Source organism: Salmo salar, chromosome 04 (genome assembly GCF_965601325.2).
Source record: "Salmo salar chromosome 04, fSalSal1, whole genome shotgun sequence".
NCBI lineage: Eukaryota > Metazoa > Chordata > Actinopteri > Salmoniformes > Salmonidae > Salmo > Salmo salar.
The window spans coordinates 19,336,128-19,362,738 of NC_138294.1; the positions used below are offsets into that span (position 1 = coordinate 19,336,128).

At 41.5% G+C, this 26,611-nt stretch overlaps 3 protein-coding genes across 8 annotated transcripts in view; 1 reads left to right on the top strand and 2 right to left on the bottom strand.

Moving 5' to 3' along the window:
* Positions 1–1,751: 1,751 nt before the first annotated feature.
* LOC101448031 (interleukin-15) lies at positions 1,752–6,868 on the top strand. Its single transcript, NM_001279065.1, has 6 exons — positions 1,752–1,811; positions 2,810–2,904; positions 5,770–5,887; positions 6,045–6,092; positions 6,363–6,515; positions 6,761–6,868. Exons 1-6 carry the CDS (start codon positions 1,752–1,754, stop codon positions 6,866–6,868), a joined length of 582 nt encoding a protein of 193 aa, NP_001265994.1.
* A 707-nt stretch (positions 6,869–7,575) lies between these two features.
* On the bottom strand, positions 7,576–8,523 carry bcl10 (B-cell lymphoma/leukemia 10). Its single transcript, NM_001141256.1, is given in 1 exon segment — positions 7,576–8,523. A coding segment is annotated over 1 exon segment (681 nt). The 5' UTR covers positions 8,406–8,523; the 3' UTR covers positions 7,576–7,724.
* A 245-nt stretch (positions 8,524–8,768) lies between these two features.
* Positions 8,769–26,611, bottom strand: part of inpp4b (inositol polyphosphate-4-phosphatase type II B) — a 244,899-nt gene continuing 227,056 nt past the window's right edge. For 5 of the 6 annotated variants that reach the window (XM_045716543.2, XM_045716545.2, XM_045716546.2 and 2 more), the window contains 8 exons: positions 25,439–25,614; positions 23,957–24,080; positions 21,589–21,715; positions 20,222–20,362; positions 18,326–18,423; positions 17,124–17,236; positions 16,157–16,311; positions 12,091–12,304 (listed from right to left, as the gene is read on the bottom strand). In XM_045716543.2, coding sequence (XP_045572499.1) covers positions 12,121–12,304; positions 16,157–16,311; positions 17,124–17,236; positions 18,326–18,423; positions 20,222–20,362; positions 21,589–21,715; positions 23,957–24,080; positions 25,439–25,614 — 1,118 coding nt within the window. In that variant the 3' untranslated portion in view covers positions 12,091–12,120. Of the gene's footprint in view, positions 9,952–12,090; positions 12,305–16,156; positions 16,312–17,123; positions 17,237–18,325; positions 18,424–20,221; positions 20,363–21,588; positions 21,716–23,956; positions 24,081–25,438; positions 25,615–26,611 lie in introns of those variants that run through there. The other variant, XM_045716544.2, reaches the window with a different exon arrangement.

Consider the following 26,611-nt stretch of genomic DNA (forward strand, 5'->3'; position numbering starts at 1 on the left):
TTTAACCACAGATCATAGAAATACTGCATTTTCACATACTGTATGTAGACACCGTTTTGATGCTAGATATATAGGCCCTAGCCCTAATGAATATGATTTTGAAAAATGGCATAGTTGCGCTTTAAGACTCTAGTTTTCAGGAAATTGCTTTTTTTTTTTTCTTTAAGCAAAACTTCATGAGAGGGAAATTGACTGACCCACTCCAGACCTCCCCCACCCAACTTTAGACCTACACAATCTCCACCTAGTCAGACAATACTAGGAAGAACCCTGGAGTGTATTCATTCCGCCGATCTGTTGCAAAATGTTTATTAAACGGACTTACCTGGAGTTTTCCAATAGAAACTCACAATTTAGTTGCAAAACAGAACATTTTGAAACTGGACTAATGATTACACCCCAGATGTTACATTTAAACATACAGTATGTTCGCTGCTGAAGAGCAGACAATTACCAAGTACCCATAACAGTTTATAGCCTACCATTCATATTGAGCCAGTCTTCTGCCAACAGCATTATTAGGCTTAAAAAGGTGCATTTGCCTATGATTTGAGCAGTGTGGGGCCAGGGTGCCGCCACTGCACTGAAGTGCTATACTAAAACATTAGGCTTATTCAAGGTTGGCAGGTCTGGAATCTGTAAACTTTGTGTGGAAGCTGTAGCTGCCCTATCACTGCTAAGTCAATAGGATCTAAAACCTCAATTAAACGTTATGCTCTTTCTGTAGGCCTATGTTAATTGTAGATTCATTTTTTGTATACAATAGTCTACTCTAGTGGCACTACAATGATAGTTTGAGTAGTGATTTGTCAGTGTAATGTAGTGTCAGATCAGATGTAGGCTACTTGGTTATGGGTAGTCATACATATTTGAATGATAAGTAAGTCTAAAATTCATGACAGGCGATCAACTACTCCCATCTACCTCCAGTCAATGGTCAAACCCTACACTAGTGATCATCAACTAGATTCAGCCGCGGGACGACTTTTTTTCTTGAGTGGATGGTCGGGGGGCCGGAACATAATACAAATAAATCATTTGTAGAAGGCAAATTGACTGCATGAAGACCAAACAGATAATGTTTGACTAAAACATAATTTAAAACCTTGTTACGTTTGTATACGATCAAATGTTTCTCTCTCTTATGCGTGGGAAAACTTGGGAACTCTGTGATTGGCATTGTACAGCCATCCATCACCCATTATAGGCGTCAACAAACACAGGTGTGGTATATGAGTGGGCACTAAATGTTTACTCTCCTTGAGCCGGGTTTAAGAATAGGTTCTGGTGGACTAAAACACTATAGTAATGGATACATTCTTTGCATAATCTCCAGGAATATAGCCTTTCTTTCGACGTTCTTTCACTGCAAGGTATAATTGGATTACAGTGAAATATTTACAGTATTAGAGGTAATTTGAATGAAATAGTCATTCATAGAAGTTTGAGGATTGACATCAAACACCCGCTTCCATGTGAGGATGACGATTTTGTGAGGGTGTGTGCAACATTTAGGCTACAGCAAACCCAGCGCTGGTGAGAGCGCCATTGCGCACATCATGTGTTCAGGGTGCGGGCACAGAGTTTATGTCCTCGTCCAATACTTGAGCCAAACGTTTCTTTTATCGGGAAACTTGCCATAATATCGAATGGTTGGAGTTTACGACACATGAAACTGATAACTCTCGGATAATGTTAAAATGTGATCTTGGCTTTTGCCCTAACTGCTAGGGGGGCAGCGAACAACGCTGATGACAGGTTTTTTGACAGTGCTCCTTTTTTGTATTCGTTTATTGGAGCGCAGGACAAAGGTATGCAATTTACAAATATTCAATTGTCTACCATTAGCCTACATTGTATAGGTTATGTTCGGGTACAATATTGGATATTTGACAGGCTACAAGGTTATCACTAAAAAGTAAAGGTTCTAGGGAGTTCCTGCGACAGTCTGACTTCTAAACTTGTTTTATTGTATGCCTAATGCATATGCATGGCGAGTAAATGTATTTAGCCTAAACCACGGCTTTCTTTTTACATTGCCTTCTGTCATATTATTCAGCCACACAGTGAAATTATCGGATCGTAGTTCTTCTTTATGAAACAAAGTCCATGCGTGGCACACTGCCACTATGTTTATAACCCACATATGACATTGTCAATCACAGGAGTTTGGAAATCGATTGTTGACTTGTGATGACTCATCTGGCCTACTGACATTGACGTTAAAAAGAGATTGAAAATGCCTATTGTTTTGGTTGAAAACACGTTTTCAATAGCTTGTCCTCACACGGGATACTTGGCACAATTGACTTATGGGTCAATTAACTGTAAATTACATTTAAACACTTGGTGCTGAAGTAACACATATGTAGACCAGACAACTAGTAGGCTATTTTCCCTTGATCTGGAGAGTATCTGACTCTTAAAGTTACAATAACCATTTTGACTTTAAGAGAATCTATCCCTAACCAGTAAACATTGATACCTATTTCAGAAATTCAAGAAGAAAGCTCACTCTGTGTTAACGTTCAGATCTATCAGCTAAAAACGGGCTTATTAAGAATATTTAGTGATAAATGCCAGAACTGTATGTTCTTCTGTTATTTTCCAATGAATGTATAAACAAAGTTACTTTCTCCCAGAAGCTGTAAATAGTTAGTATACTTTCACTTTCACATAGTTTTGGTTGTGATCCAGCTTGGGGATAACATCTAGCTCTGGGCGTTGACCAGCGCTAGAAAAAAACTTATTGTGGATTTTGAACAACAAGGCATTCCAATGTGTCTTCTTTTTTTGTGATTGTTTCTAGAAAAGAGTGCGATGGATCTGTCTCTTCTGGGGCTTCCATTACTATCAACACCTGTGTCTGAACATTGAGCTCTGGAATTGCTTCTTAATATTGAGGTATAGCACCTTATGAAACACACAGCAGCATTGCTTGCTGCAGTTTGATTACACTTCTGATGTACGTGTTTTTACAGAGAGCTTGAAATGTAGCTTTAACTTTGCATGGGCAGGAGCTTAGCTGTTACGCACGCATTCCGTTTACTAGAACTCCCTGCATGCTCCCTGTAATCCGATTGTATGACACCAAGCCATGCACCTCTCAGCATTCGTGAGGTTCTCGTATCTATACACTTTCACGAGTCAAGTGCATTGCTAAGATTACGATTAATTTATTAAACAGCCGGGCGATGACATCATTCATCTTACTGCTTTGAGGGTAAATCTAATGTTGTTACGTCTTCATTACATAACTATTGCGCGCTGGGAAATATGTTGTTGTGGTGCCCCTAGTGGGTTTGACACTTTATGTGGTGGAAAATTGTCTTAAGAATAACACTTCTTACAAGAACTTGTAAATTCAATATAGACTTTAATACAAAGTAGTAAAGCCGAGCCGGTCCGCGGAAACAACTGCCTTCCTTAGGCCCCGGCTCTGCTTTTATGCATATACAAAACATAGGTCCATCCTTTATGTAAATGAGGTAAAACCCCCTATACGTTCTAAAACCTTTTTCTTTCTATCCAATAGATAACGCCCGTATCTGCTTTTAGCTCTAACATAGTATGTGCTAGCATCCTCATATGGGTATGAAATAATGCTTGCATTGCATGCTTACGCGTAGCATATATTTAGTCATGGTCATACATATAGCTTGCCTAGCCTTTGTGTAGTTTCTGCTTAGGGAAGCATAACCACCTGTTACCTCCACTCAGGGCCTGCTGCCAGTCTCCTCTTTCGCTAGTCTATGTATTTCTATTTCTTCCCCTCAGCAAGTCTACTTTTCTCCCACATTGATTCCATGCTATTAGAATATATATTTGGGAATTTGAATGCTTCAAACATACATGCCGGGGTGCACCACTCCTGTCCTCAAGGGCCAAAGTTTGGTATTCCTTCAGTCAGACACTTATTGGCACCTGGGTAAGCAAGTGCATGGACTCTCCAGTCATCCAATGACATACCAGGCAAAAGTTTGGACACACCTACTCATTCAAGAGTTTTTCATAATTATTACTGTTTTCTACATTGTAGAATAATAGTGAAGACATAAAAACTATGAAATAACACATGGAATAATGTACTAACCCAAAAAGTGTTAAACAAATCAATATGTATTTAATATTTTAGATTCTTCAAAGTAGCCACCATTTGCCTAGCTTTGCAGGCTATTGGTATTGTCTCAACCAGCTTCACCTGGAATGCTTTTTCAACAGTCTTGAAGGAGTTCCCACATATCCTGAGCATCCGTTCACCTACTTTGCGTCTCACAAAGACACGGCGGTTGGAACCAAAAATCTGAAATTTGGACTCATCAGACCAAAGGACAGATTTCCACCTGTCTAATGTCCATGTTTGTTGGCCCAAGCAAGTCTATTCTTCTTATTGGTGTCCTTTAAATTTGGGGCGGTAGGTAGTCTAGTGATTAGAGCGTTGGGCCAGTAACCGGAAGGTTGCTGGATCGAATCCCTGAGCTGACAAGGTTGTTCTGCCCCTGAACAAGGCAGTTAACCCACTGTTCCACTGTAGGCTGTCATTGTAAATAAGAATTTGTTCTTATCAGACTTGCCTAGTTAAAGGTTAAATAAATAAATAAATAGTAGTGGTTTCTTTGCAGCAATTTGACCATGAAGGCCTGATTCACGCAGTCTCCTCCGAACAGTTGATGTTGATGTGTCTGTTACTTGAACTCTGTGAAGCATTTATTTGGGCTGCAGTTAACTCTAATGAACTTATCTTCTGCAGCAGAGGTAACTCTGGGTCTTCCTTTCCTGTGGCGGTCCTTGTGAGAGCCAGTTTCATGTTAGCGCTTGATGGTTTTAGCGACTTCACTTGAAGAAACTTTCAAAGTTCTTGACATTTTCCGGATTGACCGACCTTCATGTCTTAAAGTAATGATGGACTGTCGTTTCTCTTTTCTTATTTGAGCAGTTTTTACCATAATATGGACTTGGTCTTTTACCAAATAGGGCTATCTTCTGTATATCACCCCTACCTTGTCACAACGCAACTGATTGGCTCAAGCGCATTAAGAAGGAAAGAAATTCCACAAAGACACACCTGTTTATTGAAATGCATTCCAGGTGACTACCTCATGAAGCTGGTTGAGAGAATGCCAAGAGTGTGCAAAGCTGTCAAGGCAAAGGGTAGCTACTTTGAAGAATCTCAAATATAACATTTTGATTTGTTTAACACTTTTGGTTACTACATAATTCCATATGTGTAATTTCATAGTTTGATGTCGTCACTATTATTCTACAATGTAGAAAATAGTAAAAACAAAAATCCTTGACAGAGTAGGTGTGTCCAAACTTTTGACTGGTACTGTGCATTCATCAATTAGGGACCAGGGAGAAACTTGAGGGGCTCATTTGTGCACCCCTAATAAAAATATGAATACATACATGCCTTTTGAATTTTTTTTATTTATTTTAACCTTTATTTAACTAAGCAAGTCAGTTAAGAACAAATTCTTATTTACAATGACGGCCTTCCCCGGCCAAACCCGGACGACGCTGGACCAATTGTGCGCCACCACTCCCAATCACGGCCAGTTGTGATACAGCCTGGATTAAAGTCGCAACCTGTATTATTTCAGACCCCTGATTGGCAATTTCAACACATTTTTTAACCATATGACTTATAAATACCTTTAAAGAGATTACCACAATCATAACAAAATAAACTAAGGACATATTAATTCATTGTGTTGTGTGTTACGTTGTGTATCATCCCTGTATTCATCCGTACTTCTTCTATTAAAGCTGCCTGAGTGCCACCGCACATTTGCCCATTGCTGGTGCTGCTGAAACTCATGGGATGACAATAGACGACGTTAGAGAGCTTCAGTCGGAGTTGCTAAACTTGAAAAGTACCATAGAAGTAAGACTACAGCTAATGAATATCCTGTAGTCCTAGTATGGCATGTTTGGTGTGAAATTAGGGTAAAGGGGGAATTTTCAAAGGACTAGTAACGTGTGTGTGACATTGAAGGATAAGAAAAAATTATTCATACAACTGTGGGTTTCTTTCTTGTCAGAAATCAGATGCCTGTTTGTATGCTCCTACCAACGATGACATCTACAATGTAAGTTCTTGTAGCAATATGCAATAAATAGAACACAAAAACAGTTTATTTTTTATTTTTGTTCCTTTGAAAATGCGGTGTGCGGCGTCATGGAAAAAAAGGGTCCAGTGTGTTAGAAATGCCAGGGCCGATTTCTGGTCCCAGTCCGCCCCTGTTTGTAATGCCATGATTAGAACATATCTCTTTTGGATACTTTTATAGATTTCCAGATCAATGTTTTATAGTCTTTGTATATACTGTAACACAGACTGTGGTTCTGTTCTTCCCCAGGACAACTGCATCTTTAAGTTCATGCACTGTTATTTATTGGAGTTGGAGGTTGTCCTGATCGAGGACATGCAGGTCACGGATAACTACCATGACGAAATAAAAACATCCATCTACCATCGGAAAAAAATGTTGGAAGAACATGAACGCCAATATGTAAGTCAACCTTTAAATAAGTTCTGAAGTTTATCCCAAATATGTATGGTACAGCAGCAATGTAGTGTTGTCAGAAGTCCTGACGGTCCATACTTCCAATTGTTCAACAACAATCCATTTTTGATTGGCATTCATTTGATTAGCAGCAACAGTATTTTGAATGCCAATGTCACTCTGCTTTCCAATGAATATTGTTTTCATCTAAATGGTAGTTATATTGCTTCTCTTTTTTCCTGCATTTACAGAACAGTTCTAGATGCTCACCGTGTGAGGCACAGAGAGTTGCCAACTCCACAATATTCCTCTACAACCTGGAGCGCCTTTTGGAGAGAATAGGGACAACTGTCAGTTGAATACATTGTTATATATTGTAAATATGTGTTTAAATTGTTCTTCATAAATAACGTAACAAAAAATGTAATGTGTGTGTTATTCTACCTTTGGAAATGATAGTATGTGAAGAAATTAGCAGAATGACAGCTAGTGCTCGTGTCCAAATGTATATTACCTCTCAGTTCAAGTGTAATTGTAACTAGCTGTTTATAGTTTTGTATATAATCAAATATAATAACTTTTACATCTGTACTTTTGTCATATTTATGAACACATTTATTGAAATGCCTATTTGGAGCTTTACATGTTTTTGTTTTATCATCCATGTCATATGCACACTAACTGTCCTTAACTAGTTTCCCTTGAAGGGTTCTCGTCAGTATGTCAAAATTGCACATCCTGAATCAAAATAAAATCCCAGAAAACATAAACATGTTGATTTGATCATTTCATAGAATATGGGTGCCTGAAAGAAGTTCAAATAGGGACATGAAGTGGGACTGTGCCCCAAAGAAACAGGAAGCTCTGCATTGCGCCATTTCCTGATACTGTAGCAGATGAAACTAAAGCTCTCCAGTACAACTTTCTGGCACACATCCATTTTGTAATAGTTCAGTTTTTTCCTGATTGACAACTACAGGATTTTTTAGCATTTCAATAACAGAACGTTTTCAATAAAACATTTTATTGCTAGAACAAACGCGTTAGAAACCACGTCTCGTGAATTCACTGTAGGCTTTTATGATATAGAAAATCAAACATTCGATAATGATGACATGTACAGTTATGAAACAATAAAACCTAACCCTTTACTGTCCCCATATAATCCAACCTGTCTGTTTGAATCCAGACATCCAGGCATTCTGTATTACTCCATCACAGAGGGGGGGTTGAAAAGGAACGGAGGGTGTGAAACTGGTCACTGCTCTCAGACTCGAAGGTCCCGGGCTCGGAGTCCTCAAGGGGGACTGAAGGGGCGCCCTGCTCTCCTGGTTTTGGGAGACTGGGTAGAGAAGAGACACTAACTCCTTCAGGAAGGGCACTCCAGGAAAAGGATGCTTCATTTTGACTCCACTTGTCTTCGGAGTTGGACAGAGAGGTTTGGATGGACTGTCCTTCACTACTGCCTTTGTATCCAGTACTGTCACTCTGCAACGACACAAAGGGAGTTCTCTCTTTGCATATACAGATCGGCGAAGAACTACCTGCTGCTGACAAGATGGCCACCTCTCTCCTCTCCATCTTCACCGCCTCGATTTCGCTAGTGATCTTCCCGATGACAAAGTCCTTGGTCCTCACTCGGCGTATGGACTCCACGAGGTAGTCGAGGCCCCTGGGGTTCTCGGCTAAGTAGTCCAGCATCCTACCGGTCTTCTTGCTGTTCCCCACCCTGCAGCAGATGTCCTCGGCGTCGTCCCGCGTAAGGACCCTCCTGGACCGGAGGTAGTCCAGGTGGCGGTCGGCCACTAGCTTCTCACAGAGGTACGGACGCAGACGCTCCAACGCTTCCTTCTTGACCTCCGCCATGTCTTCGTCAGTGATACACCAGGAGTCCATTTTCCAGCCAATTGCCCGTGAGTTTTCTAAAGCTGCTGCTCAGGCTCTGGGATGCCCAGTGTAGCAGTGTTGGAATTTCAGATGATAAGGGTTTGTAATATTAGCAACTGACTGAGATAATGTAACAAACCCCTTTCTAACCCTGGAGAGTCATTGAACTGGTTGGAAGCCAATATTGTGAAAAAGGGAACTACCTCAGTAGATCAGTTCCCTATTAGGAAACAATGAGGTGAGAATGAGTGGCATGTGTGTGTGCGCATGCGTGCGCATGTTCTTATTTGGACATTCCTGCCTCAGAGAGATCAACATCCATTGCCCTAATAAGATACAGACATTATGAAAAGATGAACACAGATATTAACATCCATCCCAAGCAATTTAATCAAATGTATTTTAATTAAATAAACAGGAATGCAACACATTGCAAAGCGCAAACAAAGATATTCAACATACAGGAAGAGCCTTGGATGCTTTTGAATCCAAGACAGTGACCCTGAATAAAGCATAAAAATGTATTAAAAAAGGATATAAAAATAAATATTATGATACAAAGGGGCTATGGTTTGGTTTTCAATTGACTGATTGTGGAGGGAAAATAAAGGAAAAAAATATTTTTAAACAAAGTAAAGTTATATACAGCATGTGATAGATATGCCAGTAATTCAACATATTTTATGAGAAACATTTCGATTGAGTTTGTTATTGTACAATAAAATATGAGATGGTCTTAAAAGCAACCATGATTGAGAATGAGAGGAGAACATATTCATGGCATTAAATTATATTTACAGGAAGCGCTCTCGGGCTCCTTAAGGGACAGACAGCCTTCTACAAAAGAGACCTGGGGGAACATGAACAACAAGCTAAACGTGAAAGCCTGTTCAGCTTTTTCTTGAACGTATAGAACCTTTTCAAGACTTCCTTCAAGCCATGTTGTCTGACGCAAAGTAGTTACAAGGTTACTTGTGCCAAAGTGACTAACCTTTAAGGCATTTCAGAAACAGAGCATGAGAAAGTATGCTCAATTGGCAAGCAACACGCTTCGCAGATATTACATACATACTCAACGAAGAAGAAAATGACAAAGCAACGCCTGAACAAGAAATACGGACAAACTTAAAACTCATACAAAACAGTGTGTCCCAGCAACATTGCATAACATGGCCAATATCAGAAACACCTACAACCTTTTATTTATTTTTTACATCTGGACCTTCAGTGCATGGCTATAGACTATTTCTATTGCTACTATATTTTCTGCTTGGATTAGATTACGCCGGGAATCATTTGGTTTGTTTTTACACCGGTTGTATCCTGATTCCCTACACTTCTCCCAAAGTGTGCACATGCACACTCCCTGTGGAGGGTGGAGAATCAGGAGTAGCCATCTTAGTTCCTATATATAGGTTGGGTTCAGGAGTCAACCTTCCCATAGGTCCCCTCCGGCGGCCGGTAGATCTTCGGGAATGCCATCAGCTGCAGCATGTTGAAGGCATACTTCCGGCATTTAATATTCTTTTGCACATTCTCAATCCGACATCCCTCCCTGGTTTGATGGTGTGGCCATGATGACAAAAAGGAGGGAAGAAGAATGAAATGAAATTATGAATAATTTTCTCAAAATGGGGGTCTGTGTTTTGAGTATGGAAAACAACAACCAACAACCGAGTAACAGACGGACAGATGGGAAACAGATAACAGACAGACAACAGTTAAGTATTACCTGTAGGACAGCTAAGGTAAGGGACTAAGTTATTAATAATAAAGGGATACATCGAGGAAATTAAAATGGATGACCCTAATTTAGTCCAAATATGTGTTCACCTGACCCTCCCTGAACGCTTGAAAAAAGTGATCCTCCCTCTATCCAAAAATAATAAACAAAGTATAGCAGAAAACATGCCTACCTTTCCCCTCACTCCTAGGACAGACCAGAGCCTTAGATACACAGATTGACAAACCGTTTTTCACCTCGAGAGCGCTACATGGCAACATTGGGATTTTGATTGCGAGCTGGAAGGTCGTGGGTTCGCAGACCACCATGGACAAGCTCACTCTCCTTATCCGTTTATACTATGGCCTCTCAATGGCCATGGAGCTCTTGGTGCAACATGATGCCCGTGCAAATTATTATTAAAAACTGGGTTTGTCAAACTACGTCTAGGGAGGGACAAACAACCAAAGTCCCAGCAATTCTGCAGCCTAGGCAAGATCAAAATGTGCCCCCTTCTGCCGCAGATAGAGGACATAATACCATAAACTCTCACGCGGTTCATTACATTACTATCTAACATTATTTGCCTATATCAGCCCATACTGTCTATGAAGACAGCGTTTCAAACTAATATATATATTAGTTTGAAATGCTGTCTTGCAGCACTTCACTTTAGAAACTATGATGTTTGGTGTTAGAGCTCAGTGTAGCCAGCTGGAGAAAGCGATTCGCAGACCAAGATAAATTAAATGACGCCTATCTATACTTATTTCCAGTCAATGTAAATAGCCAAATTCTTGCATGCATCCGTTCCATAAATTCAGAGCGGTCCATAGCCATGTTTGCTCAGTCAGTGGTAGCGCACATCCCATACCTGGCAGCGTGTCCAAGTTAATCCTTTTCAAATTCTGTCAACTCGTTTGGATTTTATCAGTGTATTTATTCTTGAATCTCCCTCCCTCCCTCCCTCCAGTCTGTAAACATCCCATACCTGGCAGGTTAAGACTGAGAAACGTTTGTGCGCTGTGCCTACACTGTTAGCGGAGCTCACTCCTACATTCTGGGATCACTCCTACATCTGTTGTGCTGTAGTTGCTGTTTTAGAGACAGACTAACAGTAGCAGTCTAACCGTCTATACACACTAACAGCAGTCTAACGGAGGGAGAGAAAACAACTGCTTTTGAAGTGTCGTGGAGCATATCACTACTGATTTATACGGCTCTATTTTCCCCCTGCTCATCAGAATCCTACTATGCTCTACTTTAGAGTAGAGGGGAGATAGTTGGAGTGGGGAAGAAGAGTGAGGGGCTTCCACTTCCACTATTCCAGAGGACATAGGAATCGTTGAAGAGATGTAGTACATTACTAAATGTAGAATCTTAGTAAATCAATCACAGTCACTATGAAGAGGAGGGTCCCTCAACTGACAGGGGTCAACTGGAGGTTATGATACGAACCTGCCTTCAAGCTGCTTGGAGTTTACACTGGAGTGTGTAACAGTGTGATCGGTTTCAGTTACGCTGCTGGCACTTTGGTATCTGTGCCAGAGCAGCCAACCAGAACGCAATGCTAGCTCTCGGAACATTAGCTCTCTGTCATTGACATGAAGAGATAACTGTTTATCTCCAGTCCTTCTGATAGTATTATATGGCCAATGCTTTTGGTACGGGGGGAAAAAAGCCTCCAAGGTTCAACAGTATGGTATCTGTGAAAATAGAGAAAGCTAATATGTCTTAGCGGAGAGAATTTATTTTCTTAATCCCTTAGATTCTAAATCGATTCCATCCAATCCTCAAGCCTGCTAGTCGGATTAACAGTCGAAAGCTTGTGTTTGATTGTACAAATTAAATCATGTATCCACCCAATTACCCTTTCAAAGCAAAAATCTATGAAATCACACAAATTCCATACTCCCTCCCTCCCAAAAAACAAGCTGCACAGACAAAAATCACCACCCGACACACACAAGGTTAGTACATGGCATCACATCGTCAGCAACTTTATTGATATTTTGCAAGCAGAAAAACAAGACTTAAAATTAACCACACGACCAGCAGGTGTGAGCTGACAAGCAGTAGGGCGATGGGGTAGAAGTGTCGCGAGGCCGGCTTGTTCTCCGCTACAGAGCACGCCGCCTCGGGGTCCGAATCCCACTGACACACTACTTCTCCCTGGGTGAGCCGACTGCAGGGCGAGGGGGCGAGGGGCGAGGTGCAGGAGGTGAGACAGAGAATAGACAGAAAGAACCGGTGGGTTAGTAAAGGAGAGACCCCTGACACGGGCCAAAGACAACCAGCAAGCACAGACACAGGCACGGACGCATGAATGGATGAATGCGTAAATGGAAAGATGAATGGAAGAGTGTAAGTCCCACATGAATAGAGGAGTTGAAGTAGGAAGGGGGCGAGTAGAGGCAGGCACGATCATTTATGTGGGTCTCTCCTCTTTCAATTATTTACTTGAACATTATTCTGACAAAGCTTTGGATAGGTTCTGTTGCACCTGTTGATTTCATGTAGCCAACAGAAAGGGACATTTAAAGATCTCAACCCAAAACTTAAGGAAATGTGATAAGCCTTACCCCCACATATCCAGAACAATGTACACTTGGCTTCAGACCATGTCAATATTTAAACAAGACATACATGTTGGATAAGATAAGGGAACAGTGGCAATAAACGTATTGACAGAGAGATAGTCAAACAAGCTTCATGAACATTTTATATTTATTTAACCAGGAAAGTCAGTTAAGAACAAATTCTTATTTACTATGACGGCCTAGGAACAGTGGGTTAACTGCCTTGTTCAGGGGCAGAACAACAGATTTTTACCTTGTCAGCTCGGGGATTCGGTTACTCTCGGGATTCGGTAAGCTCTCGGTTACTGGCCCAACACTCTATCCACTAGGCTACCTGCCGCACAACATGAAAAGACTGGCTGTTGGCCAAAACCCTCGGGACCAAAATCAAACACTTGGACAAAGTGTTATTTATCACTTACCATTGTACTTTATGTTAAAGTAACGGTCCAGTGTTTCCAGATTTCTATGAACTATGACCTACACTGAGCGTACAAAACATTATGAACACCTGCTGTTTCCATGACACAGACTGACCAGTTGAATGCAGGTGAAAGCTATGATCCCTTATTGATGTCACTTGTTAAATCCACTTCAATCAGTGTAGATGAAGGGGAGGAGACAGGTTAAAGAAGGATTTTTAAGCCTTGAGACAATTGAGACATGGATTGTGTATGTGTGCCGTTCAGAGGGTGAATGGGCAAGACAAAAGATTTAAGTGCCTTTGAACGGGGTGTCATCTGAGCTGTATCGTTTATGTTCTTGTTACATTTCACGCGTGAACACACGGTGTATGTTGTTACACACGGTGTATGTTGTTACACACGGTGTATGTTGTTACACACGGTGTATGTTGTTACACACAGTGGCTGTGATAGCAGTGGCTGTGATTTCTGCAGGCAAAAGACTGGCATTTGACTTCCCCAGATATTTGATCCACATTTTTTTTTACTTATGGGAATATCAACAACGAGCCACGTTCAACTGACCGTTTACATTATGTGGTGATCGCACAGTATACAGGCTATTACGACAAAACTACGTTGAAAGAATGATCCATCATACTTATAGCTGCTCAGTACTTAAACGTATTTACTGAAGATTGATAGTCACCGGTCCAACTTTACATAGACGGGTCAAGGCCACAGCTATTTTCCAGTGTCACTCTGTCTGAACCATCTTGACACTGGAACACATGGGAAAGCATATCCATTCTCAAGCTCTGATAATCACTCTTTGTTTGAGGTTGAATTTCATTGAATCCATTCGAGGGCAAAGTGCTGAAATTCTATAGTTAGTGCGCAGATGAAACTAAGATTCCTTAGATACTCAAGCACCCCAAAACTCTCGTAAAGTTGCCCATCAAATCTGGGAAAGAATAGCTTGTATGAATAAAACATGTCTATGAAGTCTATTCTAAGTTCTTTTGGGATGCGTTTTGTGTATAGTACAAGCAACCACTTTGTCTTTACCACATACCGAATGTTTTCTTTCATTGTATATAACATAACCGCTAACTAGTCAAATACAATTGACTGTTAAGATACAGTACCAGTCAAAAGTTTGGATACACCTACTCATTCAAGGGTTTTTCTTAATTTTTTTACTATTGTATACTATCTTAACAGTCAATTGTATTTGGCTAGTGAAGACATCAAAACTATGAAATAACACATATGGAATCATGTAGTAACCAAAAAAGTGTTAAACAAATCAAAATATATTTTATATTTGAGATTCTTCAAAGTAGCCACCCTTTGCCTTGATGACAGTTTCGCACACTCTTGGCATTCTCTCAACCAGCTTCACCTGAAACGTTTTTTTTCAACAGTCGAAGGAGTTTGCACTTTTGCTGAGCATTTGTTGGCTGCTTTTCCTTCATTCTGCAGCCCAACTCTCCTTCAAGGCTGTTCGAAAATCATTCCAGGTGAAGCTGGTTGAGAGAATGCCAAGAGTGTGCAAAGCTGTCATCAAGGTTACTACATGATTCCATTTGTGTTATTTCATAGTTATGTCTTCACTAGCCAAATACAATTGATTGTTAAGATAGTTGTGGTGGGCCTCCAGAGTGGCGCAGTGGTCTAAGGCACTGCATCGCATTGCCACTAGAGATCCTGGTTCGAGTCCAGGCTCTGTCGCAGCCGGCCGCGACCTAGAGACCCATGGGGCAGCGCACAATTGGCCCAGCGTCGTCCGGGTTAGGGGAGGGTTTGGCCGGCAGGGATGTTTTTATCCCATCGCGCACTAGTGACCCCTGTGGCGGGCCGTGCGCAGTGCACGCCAATACGGTCGCCTACGGTGTTTCCTCCGAAACATTGGTGCGGCTGGCTTCTGGGTTAAGTGGGCATTGTGTCAAGAAGCAGTATAGCTGGGTTGTGTTTCGGAGGACTCACAGCTCTCGACCTTCGCCTCTCCTGAGTCCGTACGGGAGTTGCAGCGATGAGACAAGACTGTAACTACTACCAATTGGATACCACAAAATTGGGGAGAAAAAGAGCTATAATTAAATAAATAAATGTAAAAAAGATAGTTATGGTGATCATGTGTTCTTCTGCCAAACTTCTCTGTTGACAGAATTGTACGCTCTCATCTCTGGGTAACCTCAGTTCACATGGTTGAGGGCTTCTGACATCATGAGGACAGACAGTAGAGAGGGGGATTATGGGAATGTGCCTGGGTGACATCATGATGCACTGAAGGCCCTGTTCAAATGCTGTAGAAATGCTATAATATGTTATCACTGATCTTACAACATTGGATAGGTGACAACATGGGTTCCTTTAGATACAGCACTGTAGCTTTCACCCACCCAGTCACATCAGATCAGTGATTTATTTGAGATAAGGAAGGGAGGGAATGACAGATTTCTAAAGTATTTAATCAGTGCCCATGCGAAGCTACACGTGGCTCTGATGTGAACTTTGACCAAGTCAGATGGGATGAGGCAGGCTATCAGGGCGGGGGCGTGGCCTCTGATACCAACTAGGGTGGTGAAATGGGTGGTGCCGGTGAACACTGAATAGGGCAACATTGGCATACGTAGGGCCTGGAGTTTTTCCCCAGTGAGGTCGGTTGCTTAGTCAGGAAAGACTCCTGGACCTTATTTATAATTAGGACCAGGAGTATTCCTGACCAGGTTACCCGATCAACTTCAAGGCCCAGAGACATAAAGGGGAATCTCAAAAGTCCATCTCTGATTCGTTAGGTAGACCTCCTCCCATTCACTCACCACCACGACCACCTCAGAACATTAGAGGGAAGTGATGCAAGCAGTGGTGGAGCAGATTGGAGGATCCTGTCCTCAGATTTCCCCCTTCAATGCTCACTTCCCACTCCATTCCTTCCTTTTGAGAATGAGGCAAGGAGAGAGAACGCGAGGAGAGAGAACGCGAGGAGCCCTACTATAAATCAGGAAATAACTTTTAAGACCTCTCCCCCAAAAGTTGAGTTTCTCTCACCTCCGCATGCAGTCCAGGGCTCGTATGAAGTAATCCTTGTTGAGCTGGTGCTCGTCTCTCAGCAGGGCACACTGCTCCAGGGTTACAGACATCGACGTCCTGTCTTTGGCACTTTTACAGCTGGTGAACCTGATCCCGTTCAGCCGTCGGCAGATCTGGACCAAGGGAGACGCAGAAAAAAACACCTCAATAACGTAAACAAAAACAAACTATTTCAAACATAATGCATAACTGAAAACTACTCTGACTGTGAGGTAGAATTGGGAAGAAAAGCACCCTGGAATTCAATGAAAACATGTTTTTGTTCTTCTGAAAATAATTTTCACTTTGAAAGTGAAAGTGCACTACTTTCTATGCAGCTGCTTATATGATTTTTCCCAGAGCACATTCCTTTTTAAGGCTCAGCTAATTCCAGAGACCAGGGAGGGAAAGAGAAGAAAGCTCATAGTTACAACCAGAACAGATCTGCTTTCATTTTCCAAAGACTGTCTGAAGTCTTTGTAAATACCAGAGGAATCATTAGCCAAATACCAGAGGAATAATTAGCTGGAAAGGAATGTGTGTGTTCAACCTTTACTCCTTTATCAAAAGTGTTATTAATCCGGGGTTCCGGATTGGTTTGGCTGGATACAGTTTATGATATAAATCGGTCACGTGTAGCTTCCATTGCTGCTCTATGCCCACCTATGTGATTAGATAATTGGATGCCCATTTTCTGGGAGATTTCCCCTAAATGATCAGGATTATTTGGTGCCTTGCATGGCCTTCTGCCAGATGTCAAATATGTTTATATAGTCTTCCTTGTAGCAGGTGCATTGCATTCACAAGTTCAAAACTTCTCCTCAGGGTACCAATGTATCAACCTCCATAAGTAGGGACATTAGCAGGGTGACAAGTTCGCATGAATGATGTCAAACCAGATGTATAAGAATGGATCCACTTGTTATGCATCTTATGCTATCCTCACCGTTCCAGCGAGCCACAGTATCTCCACATTCTTTCTCTTCTTCGTCACTACATTCTGGCCCAGGGTCCCAAGTAAATCTTTCAAGTCTGTCCGCGTTTGAAAACATGGCAGACCTGTGAAAAGAAACGAAACGCGAGTTGGGTTTGGTTGGATCATTTGGCTGCTCGACAGAGGTGTAGGAGGAGTTGTGTGTGTGTTCATGCGACAGGAAGGATGCAGGTATTGATAAGATAAAGACACGGTACACTGACAACGAGAATGGGGACATCTATGGAAACTACTGACAGATGGATGAAAGGAGCTGTTGTGTGGAACAACAACATTAACATCATCACAAACGTAGATCTCTGTGGTCGTGTATCTGTCTACAAATCTGACCCACATGGGTGTATTTTACAGTAGCTGAATCGATGGTAGACGGGAAATGGAAATACTGGTGTGTGTGTGTGTGTGTGTGTGTGTGTGTTGGACTGTAAAATAAAGACACATTGTATCTTATGTCTGTAATAAAACTACACTGAGTGTACAAAACATTATGCTCTTTCCATGACACAGACTGACCAGGTGAAATCTATGATCCCTTATTGATGTCACTTGTTAAATCCACATCAATCAGTGTAGATGAAGGGGAGGAGACAGGTTAAAGTAGAATTTCTAAGCCTTGAGACAATTGAGACATGGATTGTGTATGTGTGCCATTCAGAGGGTGTAGGATCAAGACAAAAGATTGAAGTGCTTTTGAACGGGGTATGGAATTAGGTGCCAGGCGCACCGGTTTGTGTCAAGAACTACAAGGTTTCAACAGTTTCCCGTGTGTATCAAGAATGGTCCACCACCCAAAGGACATCCAGCCAACTTGACACCTGTGGGAAGCATTGGAGTCAACATGGGCCAGCATCCCTGAGGAACGCTTTCGACACCTTGTAGACTCCATGCCTTGACGATTTGAAGCTGTTCTGAGGGCAAAAGGGGGGAGTGCAATTCAATATTAGGAAGGTGTTCTTAATGTTTTGTACACTCAGTGTATGTTGCTTATATACAAATGGGCATGGATCGTTACAATATACAGAACTAATTTTCTTCTGTGGGACGAAGTCAAAATGTGTTCTATAAAAAAGCAAGATGGATACTATTGCATGATGATTGATGACATTTATATACTTCTGATGTTTTGATGTTGAAGCGGCAGTTGATGCACTTACATTCTGATGGCACCTTATCGCTTAGTGATTTGTAATAACTGTCTAAAATCTCAAAGTTCCTCTGGTTTATCCTCTCTTGCAAAGAGATGTCTCCGAATCTGTACAGGGAGAATGAGAACATGAAAGGACAAGTTAATCTGTACAGGGAGAATGAGAACATGAAAGGACAAGTTAATCTGTACAGGGAGAATGAGAGCATGAAAGGACAAGTTAATCTGTACAGGGAGAATGAGAACATGAAAGGACAAGTTAATCTGTACAGGGAGAATGAGAGCCTGAAAGGACAAGTTAATCTGTACAGGGAGAATGAGAGCCTGAAAGGACAAATTAATCTGTACAGGGAGAATGAGAGCCTGAAAGGACAAGTTAATCTGTACAGGGAGAATGAGAGCCTGAAAGGACAAGTTAATCTGTACAGGGAGAATGAGAGCCTGAAAGGACAAATTAATCTGTACAGGGAGAATGAGAGCCTGAAAGGACAAGTTAATCTGTACAGGGAGAATGAGAGCCTGAAAGGACAAGTTAATCTGTACAGGGAGAATGAGAGCCTGAAAGGACAAGTTAATCTGTACAGGGAGAATGAGAGCCTGAAAGGACAAGTTAATCTGTACAGGGAGAATGAGAGCCTGAAAAGACAAGTTAATCTGTACAGGGAGAATGAGAGCCTGAAAGGACAAGTTAATCTGTACAGGGAGAATGAGAGCCTGAAAGGACAAATTAATCTGTACAGGGAGAATGAGAGCCTGAAAGGACAAGTTAATCTGTACAGGGAGAATGAGAGCCTGAAAGGACAAGTTAATCTGTACAGGGAGAATGAGAGCCTGAAAGGACAAGTTAATCTGTACAGGGAGAATGAGAGCCTGAAAGGACAAGTTAATCTGTACAGGGAGAATGAGAGCCTGAAAGGACAAGTTAATCTGTACAGGGAGAATGAGAGCCTGAAAGGACAAGTTAATCTGTACAGGGAGAAAGAGAAAACAAGTCCACAGTAAACATGCTGTCCCCCACGAATGACGGAGTGCTCCTTCTTATGTCAGTTAGTGACAATTATTGCATAATTTCATTTTAAGTACCGAAATGATATAGGTCGTTATGGGAGATAAGCTTTTTCAAATTTTGGTGGAGGGAAAAAAGTCTAATTAGCAGAAAAACCAATGGGCGGAGCGTATAGGTTTATAGGTCCTTATGAGAAACTTGTTGGTCATGAGAGGCTGCATATATGAATCACATTTTATGACGGAACAGGAGACATGCTTGTTCAGTTTGGAATGTCAGTTGATTACTATAGCAACCCACGTTACAACAATCAGTGTGATTTTGTAAATGGCGGATCTCTATGTCATGGCGCATCATTCACCCAAGTCTGAGATATCACGTGTGAGGAATGTCCTAATGGACGGCGACAGATCCACAGACCCCTCCACAATGAAAGTACAAGTTACGGGTCAGTGAGACTGATCGTGTGCATTCCAAAAGTGACTTAGGTTTGGCAGTCTTGAAATGATTGCATGAAATGACCACTAACACGGTCTCTTTCTGAATGTGAGCCTAACATCATGGCCAAGATATCCTGTCTCAAACCAGGCTTACCGGCTGGATAGAAACAATCCTATTCGATGCTCCAAAGGCGATAACATTACACTGGGTGACAATGACCTTGGAAGCATGATGGGAAATGACTCTATAGACAACATCATCTCATCCAAAACAAATGTTTTCTCTCCCATAGTGTGTAACAGAAGAAACTGAGGGATCGGTAAAGGCTGGTTGACTGAACTTCTACTTCAGTCAAAATGTCACTTAATCATGAACTGATGTCAATGGGAGAATAAGTGGACATTTGTAACTAAAGTGGAAGATATGATTCGCCCGTAAAAGACAAAAGTGTTCCGGTACCTGTCTGCTATTGTCTGCTGTTCGTTGATTCCCACGTTGAAGAGCACCGGGTAAACCTGCAACGCCTTGCCCTCTTTGATCTCATGGGGTAACATCTGGAAGGCCAGCCGTGGTAATGGCACTTCTACAGTATAATGGTCGCTGGAGGGAGGTAGGCGGGAGGGAGATAGGGAACGAGGGAAGGAGAGAGGGAGAGGAAGGGAGAATGGGAGGATGGGAAAGAGAGAGAGAGAGTTGGAGGTATGAAGGAAGTTAGGAAGGAAGGAAGGAAGGACAGAACGAAGGAAGGAAGGAGAGAGGCAGGGAGGGAGGAGCGAAGTGTGAAAGAGAAAGTGTAAACAGAGATTTGATATGCGTGGACATCAAAGCATCACACATCAACTATGAAGCACTTCTCACCCATTCTTTTAACGCTTCAAATCTGAGCACAAGCCTGAACAGAGGCTTGGTGGAGTCTGAAGTTACAGTAAGTAGGATTGCGTGATGTCCACACAACTTTCACTGGGCCTTGACATCTCAGTGATTAGCTTGGTCTGATAGTATTACATGACTATTTATTACCCATCTGACAGGTTTACTGGTTAACAGCACGTCAGCTTTGAGAGAAATGTGTTGCAACTCCCGTAACTGAGAAACGGGATCAGTTGTTTAAACAAACACAGTCAGGCTTAAGTGGAATATTTCCAAATAATGATACGAGTCACGACCAATCAAATACAGGTGTTTTATTATTACAATCGACTTGAAGTAGATCAGCCTGGATAACTGGAAATGGCTCACTGTAAGTCATGTGGAAGCTAACCTATTCATTATTGTCAGATGGAAAATAAATGTTTAAGGACTTTTCAACCCTGGTTAGCTCCCAAATTCGCTGCAGTATGTCTACTGCTTCGGGAAAAACTAGACTACCATCTTCACCACCTCAATCAGTAGGTAGAATTGGTCAAATAGGAAAATCTTGGGTAACCCAGAACTAAAGTCTCATGTAATTGGTCAGCTGCTCGATTAAGTTCTGGGTCCATACGTGTTAAGAGAAGAGATGCTAGAACGAGGAGCGGAACCAGAACGAAGAAACCTCAAACATAGGATCTAACACTAGTCATTATCCCACCCGTCTCATTTCTTCCCGACAGACTATACAGTACCAGTTATGTTTACGGAGATCTGTCCAAGAAAGAATAGGAAAAGCTATACACCTGATAAAACTATTTGCCAAGTTGGGATCAATAATAATGTATTACAGTATGATATGATATATGAAGCCCCCAAGCTGATCTAAAATAAAAAATAAAAAAAAGCCACAGTAAGCAATTTCCCTTGTAATGCCAAAACCACTGGTTAAAGGATGCTGGGTAATAGAGTCTCACCGCCTGCCGATGACTACAGGTTGCAGGTCACAGGGGTCGTCTGTCTTGGCCTGAGTGATCTTGAAGGCCACCCGGTGCAGGTCTGAGATGCCCACCTCCATGTCCTCTAGCATGCCAATCTCCTCACCTGTAACAGCAACACCAATTAGTGGTTACTTCCTGTTCACTTGAAGTAGACAATCTGTTCTGGTCATAGTAGGAGAAATACACTGGGCAACAAAACAGGCAATAGGACCCGGTTGCATAAAACACCTTAAGTTAATTTTCCCTTTATCGTTTCCCTTAAAGTTTCCTTAACTTTAAGTCAGTTGCACAAATAATTTGAAGGTGAATTCCCCCTTAAATGTAGTGAAACGGTGCCCATGAGGTCTCATAACTGCTTCATTCAGTATGGATATCAATGTAAACAGCATTTAGGGAGGTGATTGTTGCTTAAATCTGCCCTGGTTACAAAGGGAAAACATCAACCAGCTAGCTACTTAGCTAAACAATGGAAGATTAACAATTCATAGCTACAGAGCTAGCTGGATAGTTAGCTAGATACTCTGTAAACTAGCTAGAAAGTAATATAAACAGTACTAGAAAGTAATATAAACAAGTTCAGAAGAAAGTAACTACAAGAAAAGTGGTTTGTTATCTTCTGAAGCAATTTTTTTAATCCTGTCTTGATCGCAGAAGTTCTACAGTATTTGCTATCTCACAAAATAAATGTGATCTCTTTGATGAGATATATAAGTATATAAGCCCCTAGACAAAAATGTAACTTCCTGTTCCAAAGACTGGTAGTCCCCACGTTGAAAGGACAAAGACCACCTACAGAACTAAGCTAACATCAGCAAGAACCTAACGAAATTGGCGTCGAATTTCAATGTGAAGGTGACGACCTACACGCCGGAAGGATGAATTTCGACTATACCAGCCAGAATATAGCATGAGTTTAAAGTATGGCAACTTGGTATGAACTTTGAACTCTTATTCACTAAAGAAGTGCTACCCCCTCCGCCCGCTAAACGTGGGCTAGGAGAGGACGGACAGAGTATCCATTCTACCACGCTCCAGTTCACCACTAGACAGTCTTCACCACTAGACAACCCGGCCTCCCATCTACGACCAACCGATCGAAGCACAGCTCAGATTAAAAATGTATTACATTTACCTTTTCCAAATGGGGGGGTTATTTAGAATGCATAAGATTCTGTATTTACGATAGAGTAGCTGCCTACGGCCCGATAGAGACATAGCGTCTCCCTTTGTTCCTCAGTCTTCCCGCTCTTTCATTCAAACCCAACCCCCTTTCCTTTGTGTAACCAGCCGTCATGTCGGCTCCGGCCACCAGGGACGTTTTCTTTATGACATAATTTGTAATCAATGTATGATCCATTCTGTGTAGATGTTATTCTGTGTGATTATTTAGGTATTTAGTAAATAAAAAATTCAACCAAATTTTGTATTGCTGATTCAACTTGTTAGCCAGGGTTCGTGAAGATAACCAAGAATTTAAAACTTTCAGATGAGACTAAATAAAGTGACAATTAAATATTGACTGCTACTGATGTAAAAGATTACTAGGTCTTTAAGAGTTTATTCGGAAGATAACAGCTCTATAAACATTCTTTCGTGGTGCCCCGACTTTCTAGTTAATTATTTACCTGGTTAGCTTAATCAGGGAAATGATTAATAACAGAGAAATGATTTTATAGAATAGCATGTCATATCACTTAATCCGGCATAGCCAAAGACACATGGTACCACTATGGTACTTTCATTCATACCATGGTAATCCTATTGTATTTTCACTAATACCATGGTACAGTCTTAATCTCGGAAATGTACCATAGTTTTAGCTTTGAAGTATGATGGTACTACCATGGAATCACCATTGTACCTAAATATGACCATGGTATTGCATAATTTATACTATGGTATAGATCTGAATCATGGAAATGTACCATGGTTTTAGCTTTGAAGTATGATAGTACTGCCATGCACCTAAATAATACAATGGTATTGCCTAATTTATACCATGGTATAGATGTGGATCATGGAAATATAATGGTTTTAAACTGCATTACACATTCTATCATGCTAATGCACAATTATGACAAACGCACAAAAAATGATCAAATGGTACCAGCTTTATTAATTGTGTGTTACTGTATAAAAGCATGTTATACAACTTCCTGTACTCTTTCTTAGTCTTGAAGGACCTTTGACATTGGGTAATCCTTTGGGTAAAAGTTACCCTTAGACACAGATCTCATATGAGCTTACCTTCCCTCAATCCTAAACTTCACTGTTAGGGATGGAAATGCAAAAAAAGAACTCAGTGTGTAAGACATTTGACCTTTGACCCTACTAAAGTACTCACTGTAGGTGCTTAGCAGGCTTTCGAACTGTGCCACCAGGCCCACTAGGTGGAGCTGCCTGAGGAAGCCCTTATCCTCCATCCCCGCGTACAGCCTCATGACGAAACCACACGCCAACGCAGCTAGCTGCACATACACACCCCCACACACACACACACACACACACACACACACACAAACACAGGGTTCAATCAAAAAGCAACATGGCACATCGTCAGGGTTGAATCAAAAAGCAACACAGCACACTACTCCGACAATAAGAACAGGAAGACTGGAATAATAATATATTGAATGCATTAACAGAAATGACCATAACCAAACAAACATTGTATATTAGAAATTATAGGAATTAATAATGGTAAATGTACTACTGGTGATATATGTAATGAAATGGGATATACACTAACAACCAACCGTAAACAATTCACACAATGAAGTTGTGAAAAATGAATGTGCACAAATTGGCGGGAGAGAGCTCTTTCTGGAGAGAGAAGTGCATTGTGCATCTGGGTGCTGCATGGTCAATCCGATATATGCATTGGCCGTGCAGCATTTACGGCGATACGGCCTCTGCAGAAATCAGGGCATTCATACTTCTTGCGCTTCACGGAGCAGTGAAGAGCTGTTGTGAAGGAAGTTGTCAAAGGAGTGAGTTTGTGTTTATACAGGATGTACTGGCCCCAACTACCGTCAACCCATCATGTCAATGCAGAGCTATACAGAGCCCTCTGCATTGTTACAACATTTAAGAGGTGTATGATGATGTGATACAGAGCTCGATTTGGCCTCTGCATGCCTCTGGAGGCTCCATAATTGCCTCACACCTTCCATATGGAGCCTCCGACCACATTTTCAGATCAAACATAAATTGGCTTTTAGTCTAGGCCTTCGGAATGGATTAGTGAGATGGGCACAATTATATTTGTCTTTGTGTAATTACAGAAACCCTTGGCTAAAAATAAATGCAGAGGTCCATGTCATTCCAGTCAACTAATGGGGGTCAGCCCTAATTCACACAAAAGCCTACCGCCCAACTGTGGACTGAGTTGACCCCCTGCTGCAGAGATTATGTATGGAACATTATGACATTCTCAGGCATTATCAGCTGATATACGACCTGTTTATCTAGGTCACAAGGTAATTCAAACAATCTCTGAATGTAATTTTCCTGCAAGTAGTCTGAGCTGCTGCCGGATCAGTTTCAAAGACTTGCTGGATCACTTCCAATTACTGCATATGCTAGGACTAGGAGCCGTGTTTCAGCAGAAACATAGTCAGTGAAATGCTAACTAATCTCTTGTGTAAATGATGTAAACAAAAACATGCCGTTGAATGGTGGTTTGATACTGTACATCATAACTAGCTTCCTAACAGCTGAAAAACGTTGGCATTGGTTGGAGAGCCTTGACAGGACAAATCAATTGCAACAAATATCTATAGGCTGTTTCCTAAGCGGAGTCCTCACTTCACAGGTGGCCACCTACCGCCTGACTGAAGACCACATCCCTCCTCTGCTTGAGGAACAGTCCCTGGGGGATGCTGCAGGCAGCCTCCTGCAGCAGGACGAAAGTCATGGCCCTCCTGGCCCGCACCACCACCTCAGCAATGCACTCCTTCAACCTCACCACCAGGGGGCAGAGCTGCTCCCGCCAATCCCCTTCTGCAACATACAAGGGAGACATGACAGGAGAAGACATGAGAACCATACGTTACACAGATTATGTTGGAATCTTGATTTCTCTACATCTCTAGTTGTGCTGATTACGGAGCCTAGAAATGCATCAGCATTAAAGACGATGAGAATTGTTGATGAAAATGTTATGTTGCCACCCTGAAGAATTATTAAAAACTTCAGTTACGGTATGTTCTCCAAGGACTGAGAATCCTCTCAGTGGTTTGTTTAAATGTTTGAGAAATGTTTTGCAGCTGGTTGCAGCTCTAACACATCTAATTTGGTTGCATATTTGTTACAAGATAGACCTTTGTTTGTTGATAGTTTGGACAGTTTGGACAGTTTGTTTAGCTTCTAGGGTCTCCAATTTAGAAACAATTGTGGATTCAAAACTGACTTGAAGCAGACATCTGTCAAACATCAGAGGGGTCAAGGCAGGGGTCAAGGCAGAAAGTCCATCCAGTTTTAGTCACTGAGGTTTGAGAATGTAGTGGTCAAGTGGAGTGAACCGAAGAGGCTGGTGTTTCATAATGACTGTTGGATACTGCAGTAGGAACCCAAGAGGCTGGTGTTTCATAATGACTGTTGGATACTGCAGTAGGAACCCAAGAGGCTGGTGTTTCATAATGACTGTTGGATACTGCAGTAGGAACCCAAGAGGCTGGTGTTTCATAATGACTGTTGGATACTGCAGTAGGAACCCAAGAGGCTGGTGTTTCATAATGACTGTTCCATGTCTCCTGGTGCATTCCCAGACTGACTGTTTTCATAGACGTGAAAGGATAAGAGCTTGTCTGGCTTGACAGACTAAAGCTGACCAGGAGGCTGCAGTACCCCCTAAAAATCTTAATACAAAAATATATACTAATACAAAAATATATACTTTTTTGAAAATATATTTTTCTCACAAAAGTAGTGCACTGGGCCTTTACTATTATTAGCGACCATATAGACCTCTGTAGTGGACTGATATACAGTTGAAGTC